A 20730-nucleotide genomic window follows, 5' to 3' on the forward strand; every position below is an offset into this window, starting at 1 on the left:
TTGGCCATCCCTCTGCATTTTAGATGAGCCATCTCAGAAGCAAGGAGGAGGATCTTAAGACCTTCAAGAAAGCAGAGCAGAATGAACCTCAAGATCCCTGCGGAGAAATGGCAGAGGTGGCAGCACCGAGAGAGCAGTGGACTCCCCAGCCCATGGGCAAGTGAGGCTGAATACCTTTAGGCAGAAGGCTGGCTTGCAGAATTGTGGGCCCTTCAGATATTTATCAGCAGCACTAAAGGAGCTTGTAACGCTTGCACCCGAGCAGGGCAAAAGCCAAGGGGACCATGTGACTGAGAAGCTGAGGAGGAGAGAGAGGCAGGCCTGTAGCACAGCTGAGTAGAGTCATTCTGGACTAGAGAACTGCTGTATGAATTGTTTTGATCCTGAATTATACCCTTTTAACTTCCCTAATAAACCCCATAATCCTAAGTATTGTTTGTGAGTTCTGTGTGGCCATTGCAATGGATTCTCAAATCCATCAGAGCAGTAGAGTGCCATGGGAGGGATGGTTGGTGTCAGAGTAGGTAGGGTAATGCAGGATGTCTGACCATGGCCTCATAGGAATCAGCCATGGGCTAATGTAGAGTTTGGTACTCCTTTCTTGTGTAGTCAGAAGAGATCAGACACCGTCTGCAGACCCATTTTAAGCCATGGAAGCAGCAAAATCAAATGACATTTTGCATTGGGCAAATCTGCTTTAAAGTTTTAAAAAGCAAAGAGACATCTTTGCTATTTTTAAAAAGTGCCATTTTTTGCTTTTTAAACTCATAGCAACCCTTTAAGGGTTTCTGAGGAGCAACTGGTGAGCTTGAACCACCGAGCTTGCTGTTCAAACCGACTTTGCAGTCCAGCACATTAACCCACAGCGAGACACCAGAACTCCAAGTTAGTCTTAGAAGAAATAAAATCAGATGTTCCTTAGAAGTAAAGATGTGAGATTTCAACTCACATATCAGGAAAGACTAGTAGCTAAAATAAAAAGGACATCATATTTGGTAAAATTGAATGTCATAGAAAATGAGAGAAACCTTCAATGTTATGGATTAACACAGTAGCCACAACAGAGGACTTAACATAGTGACAGTCATGAAGAGGACACAGGCTCAAACAACAACTCATTCTGTTACATGTAAGGGTTACCAGGAGTTGGAGCTGACTTACAGCAACCAACAAACAAGAGAAAACCATTTCTTGATCTGATACTGTTGACATGTAGTGTTCCATTTATAAAACTTTATTGGACTGTGGATTGTATGTGTATTTTATTTATACTTCAATAATATTTTAAATTTTTAAAAAATGTATCCTTATAGGGCTGTTTTGAGAATAGAAAAAAAAAGACTGTATAAAGCATTTACACAAAGCCAGACACAGTATGTCAACAGGAGCTGCTCATACATCTTTTATCATCCTGATTAAAATCTCAGAAGGATCTGACTAGTTATCACCAGTGACTGTTGTAATCTTTCCAAAAGTGAGTAACTCCCTTAAACTTACATACCAAGAGAATAAGAAATAGTTCTAACACTAAACACAGCAAACTGAGCAGAAACAATGTCTGAAAGGTTATTATTTGTGTTTCCATATAACTATTATCTTCCTTTAATGTCAATATTTGCCAGATCTGATTAATTTTTATAGCTTACTTTTTAAAGTAATTATTGAATTATAAACTAATAGAATATGAGCCCCTTGAAGGCATATTGTTGTCCTTTTTCATTGCTTTGCTCCCAGATCTTAGTATTTAATAAACTTTGGTTAAAGAATGAAAATCAGCTTTACCAAAAATAAGTAATAGTCTCATGATTAATACCTGCTCCTCCTGTTTATTGACTCCCTTTCAGTATCTCTGTCATACTGGTTTCTGCTTTTCTCACATATTCTGTGCATCTACTTCTTAAAAGGAGTCCTGGTGTGGTGCTGTAGGCTAATGCATCAGACTGCAAAGTCGTTTGAACTTCAAGGTCGGTGGTTCAAGCTCACCAGCTGCTCCTTGGAAACCCTATACAGAGTCACTATGAGTCAGAATCAACTCGACAGCACTTCACAACAACAAGAACTTACAAGGAGTCCTGTTGTGGCACTGTGGGTTAATGTACTGGACCGCAGGGTTAGTTTAAACTGCAGAGTCCGCAGTTCAAACTCACCAGCAGCTCCTCAGAAGCCCTATACAGGATCACTATGGGTTGGAACCAACTGGATGGCACAACAAATTTCTACAAAATGGTCATCTGTGTACTTACTATAACAGCTCTGTATACTGTTAGGCATTCTAGTACTCACTCTTTTGAATTGTACTGCAGTAACCATCTGTACATCCCCTTTCCCCCTTCTTTGGGCTATACTCCCAAATGAATTAAAGGACACAGGCAGTTCAGTAAATCAGCTCACTTAGATCATTATGTAAGTTTTAGTCTTTACCCATGACATATAAATGATGATGCCTTAAGTGTTATAACACTTTATGGATTTAATGGATGCTTTAGTGACCATGTCATGATTCATTTTATTCTTTCTTCCTCCCAGGGTATACGAGTGTAACAAACGCTGTAAATGTGACCCAAACATGTGCACAAACCGGTTGGTACAGCATGGACTGCAGGTTCGACTTCAGTTATTTAAGACCCAGAACAAGGGCTGGGGTATCCGCTGCCTGGATGACATTGCCAAAGGCTCCTTTGTCTGTATTTATGCAGGTTGGTGATGAAATGTAAGGTTTGTTTTCTGGGTTTGGGACATGGTAGGGAATTGAACCAGAGACAAGTTGAACATGTTAAGACTGCTGGCTTGTGAACTAGAAATAAGAAAAGCCCAGGGTTTCTTTTATAAGGACCATGATGACTAATGTGTCTGTCTGGGTGGGCCATGGAAGGACAAAAGTACTCCATAAAGACAAGATTGAGATTGTAGAAGTGATGATGTCTCAAAGAAGACACATTATAGAGTACAATATACTGGTTTTGTGCCCCCATTTGTCCACCCTACCCCCAGAGATTTTTTAGCATAGTTGAGAAATTTATTCAGGTAAACAAAAGCAAAGAGTTCCTTGTACTCCTGCTTAAGACACTAAGGAAAAGGGAGTATCATCAGAGAGAGGAATGAGAGACCATAATGGAGCCAGTTTGACTCTGTGCTGATAGATGGGGTATTCAGGAAATGACCTTTTTCCTTCTAAAAGGTCTTCATAACCCTGAGGGCCCTTAATTTTCTTCATTTCCAGGCAAGATCCTGACAGATGACTTTGCAGACAAGGAGGGCTTGGAAATGGGTGATGAGTACTTTGCAAATCTGGACCATATCGAGAGTGTGGAGAACTTTAAGGAAGGATATGAGAGTGATGCCCCCTGTTCCTCAGACAGCAGTGGTGTAGACTTGAAGGACCAGGAAGATGGCAACAGTGGTACTGACGACCCTGAAGAGTCCAATGACGATAGTTCAGATGATAACTTTTGTAAGGATGAGGACTTCAGCACCAGCTCAGTGTGGCGCAGCTATGCGACCCGGCGGCAGACCCGGGGCCAGAAAGAGAATGGATTGTCTGAGACAGCTTCCAAGGACTCCCGCCCCCCAGATCTTGGACCCCCACATATTCCTGTTCCTCCATCTTTCCCTGTAGGTGGCTGTAATCCACCTTCCTCAGAAGAGACACCCAAAAATAAGGTAGCCTCATGGTTGAGCTGCAATAGTGTCAGTGAAGGTGGCTTTGCTGACTCCGACAGCCGGTCATCCTTCAAGACCAGTGAAGGTGGGGAAGGCCGAGTCTGGGGAGTCCGCGGGGAGGTTGAGAGGGCCTCCACTTCAGCACTGGGCATCAAGGAAGAAGGGGACATCAAGCCAACCAAGAAAGAGGTAAGCAGTGGCAGAAAACTCAGAGCAGCAATTTTGTTTAACTTTGGTTCAATAACAGACTTAACCCTTTTGTGGCCAAATAGTTCTCTGCTTTGAATGTGGGTTTTTTTGTTTTCTTTTGTTTTTAGTCATCTAGATTTTGGTGGTAGGATTGGTGTTGCAACACCCCTTTCTTCAGATTCACAGCTATGCAGGAGGTAGCACAATCACAACTGGGATACTAGCTTCCCAAGAAACCTGAGAAGCTAGAAATATTGGTAAACAGTCATAAAAGATTTAATGCCATTTCATTATGAATCTTCACATGCAAATTATTTATTTGATGGATACTTTATGGCAAACCTGATTGATATTCGCTCTCCTTAAATTATTTTTTTTAATTAAATGCTCTTTTACATTATATACATCATTGCATCCTCCTACTAGAATGGAAAAACAAGAATCCTTAATATTATTTTTGATGATGTTGAGACATTCCACGTTACAGTCCATTTTTCCCCTGGTCTGTATAAAATTCTACTCATGGTGTTTTCTCTCATCATCATTGGGAAAGCTCAAGGCCTTTCCCAGGAGTTTAGGAATGAGAAAGTAAGTTGTTGCTGTCTAATTGCAGAGTAATTTCTCCTCACACATCACTCTTTAAACAGTGTATCTCTCACTGGCTGCTGTTGTCTTTGGAGGTCATTCATGATAAAGTTTAACTATTGGATTTGGAACCTTGGACCTTGAATGTATTTAACCCTTCACTTGCTCTTTTTATCAGGACCCTGATGACAGAAACAAGATGTCAGTGTAAGTGCCTCTCTTTTTGACTTTTTTCCCAATCTGCCATTTCTCAAATCAATAATCTGTGAAACATCTAATACTCTAACTCTCTCATTCTATCTCCTCCCATCAGAGTTTCTGAAAGCTCTAGAAATTACGGTTACAATCCTTCTCCTGTGAAGCCTGAAGGACTTCGTCGCCCACCTAGTAAAACAAGTATGCATCAAAGCCGACGACTCCTGGCCTCTGCTCAGTCCAACCCTGATGTAAGTAACCGTCTCAGGGTGTACCATACCCAACCTTTTATCTCACCTGAATGAAGGAATAATCTCCAGCATGAGTAAAGGAGTATTCTCCTCACTTCAGCAAGTCCTTCACTCTGAATCCTGTTAAGTCTTTTCTGGCTTTTCTGGCTTGACTTCCTACCCGATTTTTTTTAAATTCAACACCTCATATTCCTCTGGCTACAGACTCAGACCCTTCTTGCCTAACCAAAGATAAAAGCAGGGACTTGAGAAAAGGGCCCTCTACGTTTACTCTTCTTTCTTCTCACCTTGTTGCTTCCCTCAGGATGTCCTGACACTCTCCAGCAGCACAGAAAGTGAGGGGGAAAGTGGGACCAGCCGAAAGCCCACTGCGGGTCAGACTTCAGCCACAGCGGTTGACAGTGATGATATCCAGACCATCTCCTCTGGCTCTGAAGGGGATGACTTTGAGGACAAGAAGAACATGTCTGGTAGTCCAGAATAATTGAAGAATTGGGGTTAGAGGCAAAGGGAAGGAACAGTAGGAAAGTTGAGAGACAACCTTTTTTTTTTTTTTTTTTTTTTTTTAAAGGAAACCAAAGAAATAGAGGGAGAAAATCTAGATACTAAGAATTGAAGCATCTCTGAGAGGGTTCCCTGACGCCCAATAGAACTGTAAATAACTATTTGGCATGCCCCCGTCCTCTCTTCTATCCAGTTCCCTACTGTTTTCCCCTCAACTCCTTAATCAAACAGACTGTTGTTGTTGTTAAGTGCCGTTGAATCAGTTCCAACCCATAGCGACCCTGTATAGAGTTTCCAAAGAGTGGCTGGTGAGCTTGAACTAACAATCTTGCGGTTCAAACTGACTTTGCAATCCAGAGCTTTAACCCACAGCACCACACCAGGACTCCATCCAACAAACTAGACCTGCTTAAAAAGCTGCCACTTAGAATCTTTGCCTCAGAGTCTTCGATTATTCGTATTCTTTGGCAACGAGGAGGATGAAACTGAGGGTAGAGTGTCCATGATCATGAATTAGAGTGGTCCTGACACCATTCTACTTCCTTTCTAGGTCCAATGAAACGCCAAGTAGCAGTAAAATCAACCCGAGGCTTTGCTCTTAAATCAACCCATGGGATTGCCATTAAATCAACAAACATGGCCTCTGCAGAGAAAGGGGAGAGTGCACCTGTTCGTAAGAACACACGCCAGTTCTATGATGGTGAAGAGTCTTGCTACATCATCGATGCCAAGCTTGAAGGCAACCTGGGCCGCTACCTCAATGTGAGAACCCTTCCCCTCACCAGACACTGGATTGTCCTATAACCCTGAAATGTTTCCATCTTTTAACACAGCTATTAAGCCTGCCTTTTCTTACTATAAATTCGTGAGCTCAAAGAATTTTAAAGAGGCAGCTTTCTTTCTAAATATCTCTATTATGTGGAGGATCAGATGCTATCACTTGTTTTCTAATTCTTATGTGATGTTTCCCTGGCTCTAATTTTATCCTATCCTTGAACCTACAGCATAGCTGCAGCCCCAACCTATTTGTCCAGAATGTCTTCGTGGATACCCATGATCTTCGCTTCCCCTGGGTGGCCTTCTTTGCCAGCAAGTAAGAGGGAGTCAGAATAGGAGATGGTTAGGGAGGAGAAAAAAGCCAGGGTTGGGGAGGGGCAAGAACCATTGGAATTCTAAGGATCCATATTGTGCAGCCCTAGGTGCGTAGGTTGCCTCATATCTTCACCATACCCCATCCTTTTCTTCCTTTCCAGGAGAATCCGGGCTGGGACAGAACTTACTTGGGACTACAACTACGAGGTGGGCAGTGTGGAAGGCAAGGAGCTCCTGTGCTGCTGTGGGGCCATCGAGTGTAGAGGGCGCCTTCTTTAGAAGAAGACAACCTTTTCCAAAATGTTTTGAAACCCCCGTGAGCTGTCCTTTCCTCAGGAATTGGGTCTCCCTGACTGCTGAATTCCAACCCCAAGTCTATAGTAATTCCTCCAGCTCCTAGTAGATAGAAATAGGGGTTCTGGATCAGGAGATCCCTTCCAATTTGGTGCTAGCAGGCAGAGCCTTCACCCCTACAGTACTAAGGCGTGTGGAGAGATTACCACTCTGACCTGGGCCTGACATCCCTTCAGACCTTCTGTTGCTCATTTCTCCCATCCCACGTTCAAGTGTTCATGCTTCCAGCAGACTTATTCCTGGAATGGGGGCTATGTGTTTACCACCCCCAGTTTGTATTGTATTGTTAATTGGAAGTCTTTTAACAAGATGATAAAATTAAGATTATAATTTGATTTCTCTCCCATTTCCCCTACCCCGTAAAGGGCAGCTGTTGTTAATCTTGTACTTTACTTTTGCTTTTTATTTACCATGTGAAATTTTTAAAAAAAAATGTTATGTAACTATGAGGAAGCATAAAGAAGGCTATCTTAGTTTATTTCGTTTATCTGCTTTTTCAATTCCTAATAGTCTCAGACACTTATTGCCATGTTTTACTTAATCTTTAATATATTTTAATTAAAAAAAATCATTAACAGTACATTTTGGTCTGAAATGGTCCCTCTGCTAAAATGCTGGGAGCTAGCTGAAATTTTGGCTTTAAAACCAAAACCCCGAATGTTTAATAAATAAAAATTTAAACTAGTTGCCATTCTAAGAGGAAGATGCCAGAGAAGGCAGCTAGATCTTGGACTTGTGGCTACAGGGGTAGCTGGCAGAGAAGTAACACGAAGAAAGACTATTTGCACAGTCCCCACTTTTGGCAGAGGTAGGGTAAGGGTCATGTGTACCCTCCTACACTCAGTCTGGTTGTGTCTTAGAAGAGAAGACAGAGGTTAAAGGCAGCTTAGCTTTGGTTTCTGGCCCAAGTAAGGAGCTTAGAAAAGTGGTCCAACTTTGGCAGAATGAGGTCCACATATGGGACAATAAGGCACACCCCTGGCTCTGGAGGTCAGGGAGTCAAAGGCAAACAGCTAGAGCCAAATTCTGAAGTGTAAGGAATGTGAGTTGTAAACCCCACCTCTAGAGTTGAGGAAGGGGCATCAAAAGCAATGGAAAGGACAACATGGAGGATAGTGAGGAAAATAAGACCACCCCCCTCTAACAGGATGTAACCAATCTCCCCTCTACATGAGGGTAGGAGGAGTTCGAATTTGGTTTAAAGGCAACTTGGTGACAAAGAAGCAAGGAGGATGGACACAGAGAAGAGCTCTCCTCTCTCTCTTTTCTCCCCAGAACTTAGTTACCCTGTGGGGTTGGGGGGCAGTTCCTTAGCTTTACGCATCATCAGTCTGGGGGCAGCAGGGACTATGGTTCAGTCATTCTTACGATGGTTGTTATTAAGGATGGGATGGCCATTGGCTAAGGGTCGGCTCTTTGCTCCTCCCCCAGCTGCAGCCTCTTCCCCCTCTGAGCTTTCTGTTTCTTCACGGTCACTGCGTTCATCTTCTACCAGCTGTGGAAAGGGATAAGAAAGGTTACATCATGTCTTAAGACTTCTGAGAACTCCCCTCTCTCTAGACCTGTTCCTGCTATACTCAGGGACTCACTGTAGTTTGATAAAGGACACTGCTGGTGGTGGGGGAGGAAATCTGAACAATTTCTAGAATTGAAGGTAGTAGTGCCTATAAAATGGGACAGAGCCTTTACCTTTCCAGTTATGAACTTATAGGCCATGCGCAAAATGAGGTAGGCCCAGAAGATATGCAGCAGCTGTAGCACTCCCATCATGGAATTGAAGAAGTAATAGCCAAAGAAGGCAGGATAGAGCTCCAGTGGATACACCACAGTGCAGTGCAGGATCCTGGGAGAGCAGGGAGGAGACAAAATTATAAGCATAAGTGAAAAGGGAGAGAGAAGGTAAGAACCTTAATTTCTAAAGGAATATAACCTACTCACCAGAAGGGCAGGATGACCAGTCGTGTGATAATGAAGACAATGGCAAAGATGATGAAGATGTTGTTGCAGGTGTTTTTCCATCCCGCATAGTTAAACATCTTGGCTGACTGCATACATAAATAGTCCCCATTTGTATCATGGGCTACTTTTGTTCCCTCACATTCATACATATACCCCAGTTACAGCACTGGCTTTGTGCCCCACCTTTCAGGTTCTAGAGACACCCCGCCCCTCCCCCATCTCCTCCCCAGGAAAAAAGAAAAAGCAGGGATGGGGGACTCTGCAGGGTTCCTAAGCTTGATCAAATGTCCAGGAAGCCTGACCTCAAGCAGGTAGTCAGAAGAGTCATGCAGAGCCATGATGAGCGTTCCTGCCCGGATGTAATTCGCAAACCAGGAGAAGCTGATAAGGATGATGGTGGCCACATGGTGGATGATCTGTTCCTTGAAATCCTATAGAGAAGGTGCAGGTTCCAGGAGATTTCTGTTCCCCTGCTCCCACTATTCCTCCTCCCCTCCAGTTCAGTTCCCTATGTCCCAGTGGTTCTATTCCAAAGTGGCCAGAAATTCAAGAGGAGGCTGTTGATCGCAGAGCATTTTGGATCCTAGGCTTAAAGACACAAATCCATGACCCACCTTTCGTTTGACATCAGAGGCAATGCTGAAGAGCAGGGACCAGTAGAAAGAAAGTTCAATCATGTAGTACCAGTACTGGGAAGGAATGGTGCTCTGGGAGAGAGGGTGGGAGAGGTAAGGGCCTCCAAGTGACTGGATTCAAGGGTCTCACGTCTCCAAAACCAGCCCTTTAACCCTTGAGGTGATGCGTAGTTCTGTGACCCGTCCCTGCTGCTGCTGCATTTTCCAAAGACCCATCTAGGTGTGCATCCTATCCTAAACTGACTCCCTTAATCGCTACCCCACTTAACGAAGCATTATAATTGGATTTCTCTCCCATTTCCCCTACCCCGTAAAGGGCAGCTGTTGTTAATCTTGTACTTTACTTTTGCTTTTTATTTACCTGTATGGGATACCCCTCCCAAACTTTCTTCAAGTCAAAGAACCAGGGTTTCTGCAGAGAGATGATGAGCAGTTACAAGAAGAGAGACCCAAATTCTATGACCTTACACCATCTTGCCAGAGAACCAACTCCCCAATTCTCAGCAGCCCCACTCACATCTATGATGACGGCCATGCCAGCAATGAAAGCAATCAAGTAAAACGTGAATCTCCAACTGAAAGAGGAAGCAGAAATCATTAGGAGATAGGGTGGGAAATGGCACAGCCCTCCAACATCCCCCATGTGCCTCCAAACAGCCTCTCAGGAACAGAACTAGTAATAACTCAATTCACCTCCTCATAGTCTTCATACAACCATGGCCCACCCACCCTTTCAACAAGAAACCTCAGACCTTCCTCTGCCATCAGTTTCTCTTGGTTCAACCTCCTCTACCTGGCTTCTCGGAACTTCTTGAGGAGACTCGGCCGGTCTTGGTTGCGGCGGCGGCGAAACCAGCGCTCTACCTGGCGACCAGAGAGCCCACTCTGCCGTGACAACAGCTCAACCTCTGCCTGGGTTTGGTGAAGAAGCCGGTTGCTATCAACTTCAGAACTCAGCAGTGCCCCTCCCCCATCCACTCTAAGCCCCACTGCCTTCTCATCTCTTCACCCAACAGAGCTGCTGTCCCAACCTTATCTGGTCCATTCCCCTCCACAACCTCCCAGAGCTTGGTCTGCAGCTCCTACCTGCTTGGGCTGCTTTCCGCTAGTCAGGTAGAAATGCTCCAAGGTGGGGTTGGGAGGGGCCCGCAGCCGAGTTTTCTCCTTTACATTCAGAAGGGCAGCCAATGGTGTAGCCACATAACTAAGGAAGAGATCTGAGTGAGGAGGTGTGTGGCTTTCCTTGAAATACCTAGTTTCTCAGGTAGACCTAGGCTAAGAGGGGGAAAGGACTGCAAGTTCAGGCAACTTCATGCTGGACCTGTTTCCCCAGTTTCTGGCAAACCCCCAACCCCAGCCTCCTTGGGCTACCCACAGCTGACAAAACTGCCTGTGTTCACTACTGGCCAGGCTGGGTGGAGGGTAGTGGGATGAGAACAAACAACCATTGAAAGGCCTGGGGGTGCTAAGCTCGCAGGAAAACAGTGGTTTAGTGGGAGGCATATAGTAGACAGGGGCCTGGGTAGCCACAACAGCAGGGGCTCGGACCAATTAACAGAGACAACTTGAAGGCCATGAGACTAACAGCCAGGGAAGGCACAGGGTGAGTTGGTATGCTCACAGCTCAAAGAAATAGCGAATGATGAGGAAAAGCAAGGCCAGGGGTAGTGTGACATAGAGGTCTGAGGCCTTGGCGTAGACACGTCCATCTCGGTCTTCTAGATCAGCCCAGGTTAAATTCACAGGCAACCACAGCCGTTCCCACCAGAAGTAGTCATACAATGTCTGGAGCATCCTGAGTGAAAAGAAGGGGAAAGTAGAGGATATTAAGAGGCAGCTGTGGGGGAAGAGACAGTTAAATGGAAGTTTTCACGGTGTAACAAAAAAGCAGCCGGCAAAGACTCAGAAGCCTGTCTGGTCCTGGCTGTGTGACTTTGGGCAAGTCTGTTTCCTCATCTGTAATATATTGGCTTTCCAGTTCTAACATTATTTACAGAAACCTGAAGGACTGTTTTAAAGTGTTGAAGAGCAAAGATGTCGGCTTGAGGACTAAGGTGCGCCTATATTTTCAATAACCTCATATGCATGTGAAAGTTGGATAGTAAATAAGGAAGACCATAGAAGAATTGATGCTTCTGAGTTATGGTGTTAGAGGAGAATACTGAAAGTGCCATGGGCTACCAAAAGAACCAATAGATCCGTTTTGGAAGAAGTGCAGCCAGGGTGCTCCTTAGAGGCCAAGATGGCCAAACTTCATCTCTCACACTTTGGACATATTGTCAGGAGGGAGCAATTGCTGGAGAAGGATATCATGTTTGGTAAGGTGGAGGGTCAGAGAAAGAGAGGAAGACCCCCAGTGAGATGGATTGGCCAAGTGGCAGCATCAAGGGGCTCAAGTGTGGCAACAATAATGAGGTTGTGGGCAGTGTTTCATTCTGCTGTGCAAAAGGTCACTATGAGTCGGCACCGACTTGATAGCACCTAACAACAACAACAAAAGAGTCCTGGTGTAGCACTGCAAGATAAGCACTGGACTGTCAACCCAAGGTCAACAGAGCAAACCCACCAGCCGCTCCTTGAAAATCTATACAGGATTTGATGATGTACAGAGGGGGTTTTAATCATTGCAATGAAATGAAATACGATAGGATGAATGTGAAGCTGAAGTGGGACAGAGGCAAATAATGATGTATGCAAAACCTCGGAACAACAGGGCTCTGGGATACAGACATTGAGACATGGCTGGAATGGAGAAAAGGGGGGAAATAATGTTAAGATGCTTGGCTGTCTTTTGAATCTTGGTTTCCCTTGCATACCATCAGAAAATAGACACTGGCCGGGGAGAGAAAGGAATAACCAGAAATACCACCATAGAAAGCTTGTAAGTCTGTCTTCTGCCTACAACTGACTGGAACACCTAAAATGGGGATATAACGTGCCCAGCGATGGAGACTTCCTGTGGAGCCTCTGCATTACACAAGACCATAGGTGGAATCCTGAACAGCATCCAGAATCTTCTGAGTGGAAATGTCCACTTGAAAGGACAAGCAGACCAGCCTGGAGTGGCCAGAAGAACAGAAGATACTTCCTGAAAGGAAGACTGACAGGAAAAATAACAAAACAATATAGGCAGGCAGACTGATTACTACAAGAACAAACAAGTGGCTCGGCCAGGAGTCATCAGGGCAAGTGGTCGGGTCCCCCTCAGGGCAAACCCCCATTCTAAGACTAAGGCTCAATGGGAAGGCATGCTCTGATTGGTGACCATGTTCGTCACCGATAGGGGAAGTGAGGGAAAAATAGCAATGAAGCTGCAAGCTAAGCCCTACAACGCTCAATAGACTCCTGTGAACCCAGATGGAGACCTGCTTGGCCAGCAGTGTGCCAAATCCAGGGGACTCTTGGAATCAGTCAGCGACATAGCCACAGAGGACTAGAGTAGAGAGTGAAGCGTCCAGCTGATAAGAAGAGAGGGCACATGCATAAGTACACCCACATTTGCAGATAATACCCACTTGACCTGGCTTCAATGGCTGGATGATCAGAGCTCAAACAGAAGAAGAAAGAAGAGGAAAAAAGAATAATCAGATACAATTTGATGAACCTGACATACACCCATGGAAGCAGTAGCTCAAAAGAGGGAACAAATCTTTACAATGAGGATCATTCCCATCCCCTCAGTACACAGGGGAAGACAGGGATGGGAAACTTGGTCATTGGCTACCCAGAATGGGGGGGCAATGAAGGCACAAGGTGGCTGGCGTACACGCTTTCAAGAGGGAACCTAGATCCAGAGGGTATGGAGCAAGGAGTAGTATCCATTCTGCTTAGTCAGGGCTGATGAAAGGGGATGCAGATAGGTCTCTTGCGATACAATAGTGAATAATTGTTATCAGGACTGATTGTAAGGGCTGGAAATGTAAAGGTAGACATTTTGGGGCAAAGGGAGGGGAGTGATTAACTTTGCAGTCTAGGAGTATAGGTCCCTGGGACCATCAAAGGAGAAGAGTGGAGAACCAAACCCTACCCAGAGAAGCAGTGATGCCAGGGATGGAGGCAGAGATGATGACGTGGGGAGATGGAGCGGCTGGACACTTTGGACCCGGAGAGGGAGACGGATGGTATGCGGATGACCGGGGGACAGGCTTGTGGGGTACACCCTTTGGTTGATGGATGATGCATGGAAGCAATTGTAACCATGGCAAGGAAACTATATACAACGGGATCAATGTGAAGCTGATGTCCTCCCATGTAAACTATCACATAATTCACAATAAAGCATTAAAAATAATAATAAAAGAAAACCTATACAGGGTCACTATGAGTCTTGATAGCACTTACTAGCTATCAAGGTTCAGTGGGGAAAAGGAAAGACAGACATTATTTCTACTCCCTAACATGACTTAAAAGGAACTCTGGTAGCATAGTGGTTGCTAATTGGAATATGAACCTTAAGGTCAGCAGTTCAAAACTACCAGCTGTTACAGCCTCGGAAACCCTGTACAGGGTTGCTATGAGACAGAACCGACTCCTCGGCACATAACAACAACAACATGACTTAAAAGCTCAAAAGTCCTGATTCCCTGGAAATAAGAACCTCAGGGTCAACCCATCATTTTACTATTCCCAACCTGGAGGACTGATTAAACCAGAGGCGTTCTCTTTTCTCCCTTACTCCTCCCTTGTCACCCCTTCCAGTCTCCAAATCAACTCACAAATGGCAAGTTTCCCCAGGATAGGAGAGCCCAAAACAGAGTGTGCAGGGCTGGGACAAACCTTTCTCTACAACTAATCTGGGCAGCATATCCCTAGAAAAATTAAGATACCAAAGTAAAGCACAATTATGTTCCCCAAATGGTTCTGAGTTCCAGAGCCATCAGTGAACACAAGATTGACACCCCATGCCACATCATCCAATCCGTACAACACAGAAGAGCCCTACCTCGCTGAAGCATCGTCAGAAATTGAACGCAAGTCTCCAGATAGGCACTGGGGGGCAATGAGCCAAGATAGCAGACCAAGACATCATGTGGATTTAGGAGCTACTTATATATGGGAATCACGTATCACAGATGGGTGACAGAGTTTTGGCTTTATCTCCACACCCCCTTCTCATCCCCTTTTTTCTACTAAAAGAGAAAGGAACCACAGAGTGATAGTGATCACTTGGATGACCCGATGAGGGAGAATGGTCTGCAGCTCAGGGGAGGGTGGCCCTGAACAGTCAGTGATGCTGAGTCCAGCACAATGCTAGGATGTCACAACACATGCCAGCAGTATGGTCAGTGCAGGATAGTCCAGGTTCCATAACCCCTATTACAAGCAAGAGGTGATACTCAGGCTGGCCTTAAGACCAAAGGCTGTTCCCCTCCCAACCAGGAGGAAATAGCGGGATTTTGTTCTCCATTGTGAACTGAAGTCCTATGTGTGCCACCAGCTGAGAGCTGAACCCTCTGGTCACAGCTGGGCTGCTCCTTCAGCAACTCCGCCCCTATCCAGCAGAGAAACACTTGTGACATCCCTCTCAACCCAGCTACAGGTCAGTATTCCTGCTCAAGGACTTTACCCTCATGTCCCCCATAGCTTCCCCCTCTTAGTCACTGCTGCTCTCTTAGGATGAAATCAGAGGTCAGCATTGACAATAAAAGCTCTTCAGCTCCACCTTCTCCCTGTCTCCTCCCCGCAACAACACACACACACATTCTTGGCTGGGCACACCATCCCCAAGGCACTGCACCTTCCCCCTCCAATTTATCCAGAACAAATATTTAATTAGTTAAAGAGACGGGAAGCCTTTTGAAGTGTACAAAATTATAATTATCCACTACAAAACTTTCCCCACAGAACCACACACACATTTTTCCTACAAAAAATAAACTTGTAGAAAATTAAATAGAGATAAGGGTAGAAAATTGAGTAGAGAAAGGAAAAGGCAGAATGCTTAGGTGTGTTAGCACATTCCCTCTCTTCCTTTCTACTTTTTCTGCTTCGCCTGAAGGTGGGGAAATACACCTGACCCAGTCACCTGACTACTCTAGTCTCTTGAAGCCTAACTTTTCCTGCAGTGAGATCTAAAGTCAATGGTACACAAAAGCCTAGACATTTGGTCCCTACTGCCATCCTAGTCAGTGGAAACTGGCAAGGGAAGTTTCTCTTGCCAGCAGCATTTTGAGGGTTAAGGATTCAGAAAGCTGGCAGGGGACATAGAGGATAAGGATGGAGTCCCTCTTCTAGACTCCTGGGGCTGTCTTCTGTGTATCTTACTCCTACAAAGGTGAGAAGCTGGCAAGGAAAACAAAAGGTGTCAGGGGGGGATCAAAGGCAAGGGTCTGAATCATGCAACTACCTCAGCTCCTGGCTAAGACAGTACCTCTCCCCTTCTGCTTCAAGCAAGGAAACTGAAAGGGGGGTGTGTGTGTGAGCACATGATGAATCAATCAGAAGTTTGGGAATACAGATGAATGGGGGCTCTCTCTCACCAGTGGGTTTGAGGCTTTCTGTAACCACAGCCATTCCTTTCTGCCCTGGACTTCCATTAGCAAAAGAGCACTATCCCCACCCCCCAACAGAGGGACTGGCAAAGCAGGGAAAAGCATCAGATTCCGCAGGGTCAGATGGCTGGCTCAAGATGGGGGAGGAAAGACAACTAGGGTTCCCAGCTGACCCTGCTTATACAACCCCAAGGGTCAAAAAGTCTGCTCCAGAGTAGCCCCAACAGCCAAGCAAGGGACCCTGTAAACAAGAGGCTGGAACAAGAAAAAGCAAGGAATACACAGCAGGGGAGAAGACCCTGCTTTCCCAGACCCCTTTGACACTTAGCGCAGCTACTTGATTTTCTCAAAAGAAAATCACATCTACAGCGCTTTTTCACTCACAGAAATTATCCCCACACATGATAGGATATTGTGTACATGCATCTGTTGCTTTTTCTTTTTCCCATCTCTCACACCTGTCTCAGAGACAGAGACGCTACTTTCTGAAACACGGGCTGGAGGGGGCCCAGCAGAGCAGGGATTTCATAGGCTTTAGGTTACCAGGAACTTGAGCAGGGCTCCACCCAGCCTCCACCCTTTGTCCTAACTCTGACTGAACACTCCTGACCCTTATAGGTGAATGAGAAAGTGCTGAGGGTCTCTATGGGGGCTTAAGGACCTAGAGGGCTGAAAGAGCAGAAGTTTGAACCTATGGGCTCAATGTGATACACAGTTCAGCTATCTCTCATTGCTTCAAGGAATAACTGAGGAAATTATAAAGGGGACAGAAGAATTACAAACAAGAGATGGATATGGTCCTAGAGAGTTTTCCTGGTTGAAAACTTCCATTTCAAGCAGCCACTGCAAGCAACAGGTCATAAACCAGAAAGCTGCGTTTGGGGGTCAAAGCCAAGCAGAGGTGTCATTGCTCCAGGCTACAGTATGTTGTTGGTAGTAAAGACTGCAATTCATAGAGACCCTGCATAGGGTTTCCAAGGCTGCATATCTTTGCAAATGCAGAAAGCCTCATCCTCATCGTTCTCCTGTGAAGCTGCTGGTGGGCTCAAACCACCTACCCTGTGATTTGTAGTCCAGTGTTTTTCATATGGAGCAGCTACAGAATAGGCCCAGAAATTTAGACTAGATTTGAGGAAAGTTGGAGACGAAAGCAGTAATAATAAGCTGGCCAGTAGTTTGACTGGGCAGCCTCACCAGAGCCTCAACATACCCAAACACAGTAGACACCCCTCCACCACCACCAGGAAACTAAAGCCCCCAAGGACAGGGAGAAGCCCCCAGGGACAGGGAGAGGCAGGCAGCAAGTTGAAGAGGTGGCTGGGAGACTGCGGAAGGGCACAGTAAAGGATCAATCAGTTCTACCAGTGACAAGAGAAAGAGAAACCCCTTCTTCCCAGGGGGAAAGCTCACCAGAGGCCTCATTTAGGGGATAGGATGTGGGGCACCAGGAGAGACAAGAAACTATAAAACAGTCTGTGCGGGTCATTGTATGGCCAGGTCCAGGTCCTGAGGGACAAGGTTGCTGACAAGTTCTAATCCTTAGGGGCCCCATCACACAAGTGCAGTCAGCCACCGCACATTCAGGCCCAGCCATGAAATCTCTGCTATGGCACAGCCCCTCACCCCAAATCCTAACAGAGATGTGCCTACTAGAGACCTTCCCTGATTTCTCTGAGAAGAGGGGCTCACTTCAAACCTCAGAATCATCAGAACATCCTGCCCTCCTCAATCCCTTTGCCTAACAAGTTCAGGCTACTGAGATCACTTTATGATGACAGGAGCCTGGTTTGAGGAGAGGAACCTCCTAAACCTAGGCCAAAGATTAATGTCACAAGCCTACAATTAACTCACTTGCAAGAGAGCCTCCGGGATAATAATTAGCAGGCTCGGCCCAGATAAACAGTTTCACCAGTAGATCCCCTCCACTCCTCCCAGGCCGCACACACCCCATAACGGTACAGGAGTCTTAGACCTGGGGGGCCTGGGCAGAAACCCAAAGCCACTCCTTCCTGTTTCCCGTTAAACACATGGACACTCTGTCCTCCCTTCCAGGGTGGGCATAGTGAGCTGGTGAAGAAAAAGAATCAAGCCCTCACTCTCCCCTCCCACTCCAGCCACGGGAGCCGTCCACAGCAGTGGAAGAGCCACGGGCCCACTGCCAAGCTGGGACTCTCGCGCAAAAGGTCCTTCTCAAGTTTTACTACTCCCCAACAAAGGGGCGCCCGTGGCTCCAACCCTCTGCAAGAGGCCCTGCGCCCCCACCTCCCAGCCCTACCTGTTGCTCAGGAAGGCGGCTCGGGGCGGAGCTCTGGAGAACGCCGAGGCGCCGATCCAGCTGCCCCAAGTGCCCCAGGCGGTGCTTGGGGACCCGGCCGCTCCCGCGAAGCGCTCCGGCCCGCCCTCCCCTAGGCCCCGCCGCCATGAGCTGGCCAGCCACAGGCCCCCGAGGCTGCCGCAGCCGCCCCACCCGGCTTCCCTCGAGTCTACGCCCGGGTCCTTTTTCCTTATTCGCCCCTCGCTCCCTTCCTTAGCCCCGGCCCTCTCCGCGGAGTCGCGTCTGAGCGGCCCCCAGTTCTTCCAACTTTTCCGCGGCCCCCTTCCGTGCCCACCCTTGCGCGCAAAGCCCTTGGAGCCCGGGCGGTATCCTAACTCACTCGGCGGCAGCGGCGTCGCGGAGGTGACCGGGCCGAGAGCCGCTGCTCCGTCTCTTCTCGGGTCCGGGCTGCGGGGCCCCCCTCTGGCCTGGCTTCACTGGCTCCTCTCCTCCCCCTTCCGCCTGCCCGCTCCCTCCCTCCTTCCCCCTCCTCCTCCCGCTGCCGGCCGAACCCAGCCGAGCCGAGTCCGAGCCCAGTCCGGGAAAGAAAAGCCGCGAGCGACACCGGAGCCGGGAGACTGGGCGTGGGCCTGCTGCCGGAGAGGGCGGGAGGACGAAGAGCCCAGGTCTCTGCGCCCGGCGGCTGCGCCCCAGTCCCCTACTCCCTGCTGCCGCCTCCTTACCTCCGGGGACAGACGGCCCCGGCTGCTGCGCCCACTCTTACCACGACCTAGGGGAAAAGCCCCTTGGATGGGAAGGCAATTTGGGGGCTCTTCCAGCCACTCTGGTCTTTCACTTAGAGGTGAACTATAGCCCGCGAGACACCAAGGCAGACTCAAGTGCCCCGAGATGCAAGGCCTGTTTGTACCCTTGACCCACCCCGCCTGCTAGTGTCTGCGGCTTACGACCTTAGCCCCTTAGCTGCAGTCCCCTGTTTCCTACACCACTGGCCTTGCACTGGGAATGGACTGAGGAGGGTGACCGGGGTTCCAAATGGAAGCCACTTTGGGAAGTCGTGTCCTAAAGTAGTGCCTCGAATCCAAGCGCCTCTCCAAGGGCAGGGGGGCCTTCCAACTCGACTGCTTTCCTTGCGCAAAGCCTGCGCTAGGCCCCCCCCTCCCAAAAATAAAATTCGCGTTTCCGCACAAGTACTGTAGAACCTACCTTCAATAGCAAGATGAGTAGACCCTTACTTGCACACACATCCCAATGTAATAGGGATTTGAATTTTCGATCTCACCACGTTTATCGGATCGGTGTTTCGTTAGTGTTTTTCTCAGTGTTGTTGTTAAGCGCAGTTGAATTGGTTCCGATTTACAGAGATCCTTTATAGGGTTTGCAAGGAACAGCAGGTGAGTTTGAACCGCCAACCTTGTGTTCGAACCGACCTTGCGGCCCATTGCTTTATCCCACAGTGCCACGTAATAGCCTGGGACAATTTCAGGAAGCCAAAAAAACATATTTATCCTAGAAAAAGGGCCTTGACTCCTAGCATGAAAAAAGCATGACTAAACTACATGTAAGGATGTGTTTAAGGGTGTCCTTGGAGAGAGAGCCCCAAGTATAGGTACCTGGTTTCTATGTTGATGCCATAGTTAGAACCTCTAAGCTTGCTTGTTTCATGATTTATCTAGCCAAGTCCAGGGACTTTGACAGGTGTCTTAGGAAGGAATGAGACGTCCCAATATCCCAGTGTGAGAGACTGGCCCTCTCCTAGTGGCTCTGTCTGGAAGGGACTGATTTCCAACCTGTCTATTCATTTGTTCTTTGAACGGTGGGACTCCCATTGTTTCCCAGACCTGCCACTGGAAAACTCAGCCTTGTTGGTCTACCCCCCTGGTCCTGCAGCCTCTAGGAACCTCTCCAAAGGCACAGTTTTTGGTTTTCCAGTTCCCAGCAAACCCTCAGTTTTGCCTTCCTCCCTTATTAGCATATCTTGTATCTCCACCCCCCACACCAACTTCCTGTTCCAAAATTCCCTCCACCTTTCTTCAGTGCGTTTCCCAGATTCCGTATCTGCTGCTCACCCGCAGACCCTTTTCCAGTGTTTCCTCTTTGTTGTTGTTAAGTGGCGACCCTGTATAGGGTTGCCAAGGAGTGGCTGGTAAGCTTGAACCGCCTACTTTGCTGTTCAAATGGACTTTGCAGTCCAGTGCATTAATCCACAACGCCACGCAAAGCTAACCTTTGGATCTTTCTCTAACCCCTCTTCCGTATCTCTGTCCTACTTGGCTCCCTTCCATTAGCTTCAGAACCCTTCTGTCAGTCTGCTTTCCTAGTTTGATACCTGATGACTTTTTCATAGACTCTATCCTCATCAAACATTTTCAGGCTTCAGGAGGACTGAAGGACTAAAGACTACTAGTTGTTTGTGTGTTATTTTGTTTTTTAAGATAGCGTCTTGGAGGGAAAGTTTTGGGGGCAGAAGTTAGACAGTTAGGACCTGAGAAATAAGGATAAACGGGGCCCCCCTCCCCCAGAAGACAAGACTAAAGTGAATG

The 20730-nt window shown here is 47.0% G+C and overlaps 2 protein-coding genes across 4 annotated transcripts in view; one reads left to right on the forward strand and one right to left on the reverse strand.

The window, feature by feature from the left end:
- SETDB1 (SET domain, bifurcated 1) overlaps positions 1-7156 on the forward strand; it is a 77898-nt gene extending 70742 nt beyond the window's left edge. The window contains exons 15-22 of one of the 2 annotated variants that reach the window (XM_006861386.1): positions 2527-2696; positions 3221-3849; positions 4613-4641; positions 4748-4880; positions 5185-5350; positions 5935-6146; positions 6389-6477; positions 6638-7156. In XM_006861386.1, the coding sequence (XP_006861448.1) occupies positions 2527-2696; positions 3221-3849; positions 4613-4641; positions 4748-4880; positions 5185-5350; positions 5935-6146; positions 6389-6477; positions 6638-6755 (1546 nt within the window). In that variant the 3' untranslated portion in view covers positions 6756-7156. The remainder of the gene's footprint in view (positions 1-2526; positions 2697-3220; positions 3850-4612; positions 4642-4747; positions 4881-5184; positions 5351-5934; positions 6147-6388; positions 6478-6637) is intronic. The other variant, XM_006861387.1, reaches the window with a different exon arrangement.
- A 903-nt stretch (positions 7157-8059) lies between these two features.
- CERS2 (ceramide synthase 2) lies at positions 8060-11219 on the reverse strand. Of its 2 annotated transcripts, none has more exons than XM_006861389.1 (10): positions 11046-11219; positions 10505-10628; positions 10218-10330; positions 9942-9999; positions 9786-9836; positions 9404-9496; positions 9092-9220; positions 8769-8875; positions 8520-8673; positions 8060-8325 (listed from the first exon to the last, which is right to left on the reverse strand). In XM_006861389.1, the coding sequence occupies exons 1-10, from the start codon at positions 11216-11218 to the stop codon at positions 8185-8187; spliced, it is 1143 nt and encodes a 380-aa protein (XP_006861451.1). In that variant the 5' UTR covers position 11219; the 3' UTR covers positions 8060-8184. The 2 variants fall into 2 exon arrangements, with proteins under 2 accessions (XP_006861451.1, XP_006861450.1); XM_006861388.1 differs by having other exon boundaries at positions 8185-8325; positions 10218-10336; positions 10511-10628; positions 11046-11218.
- Between the last annotated feature and the right edge of the window lie 9511 nt (positions 11220-20730).

Source organism: Chrysochloris asiatica, unplaced genomic scaffold (genome assembly GCF_000296735.1).
Source record: "Chrysochloris asiatica unplaced genomic scaffold, ChrAsi1.0 scaffold00042, whole genome shotgun sequence".
Classification (NCBI taxonomy): domain Eukaryota; kingdom Metazoa; phylum Chordata; class Mammalia; order Afrosoricida; family Chrysochloridae; genus Chrysochloris; species Chrysochloris asiatica.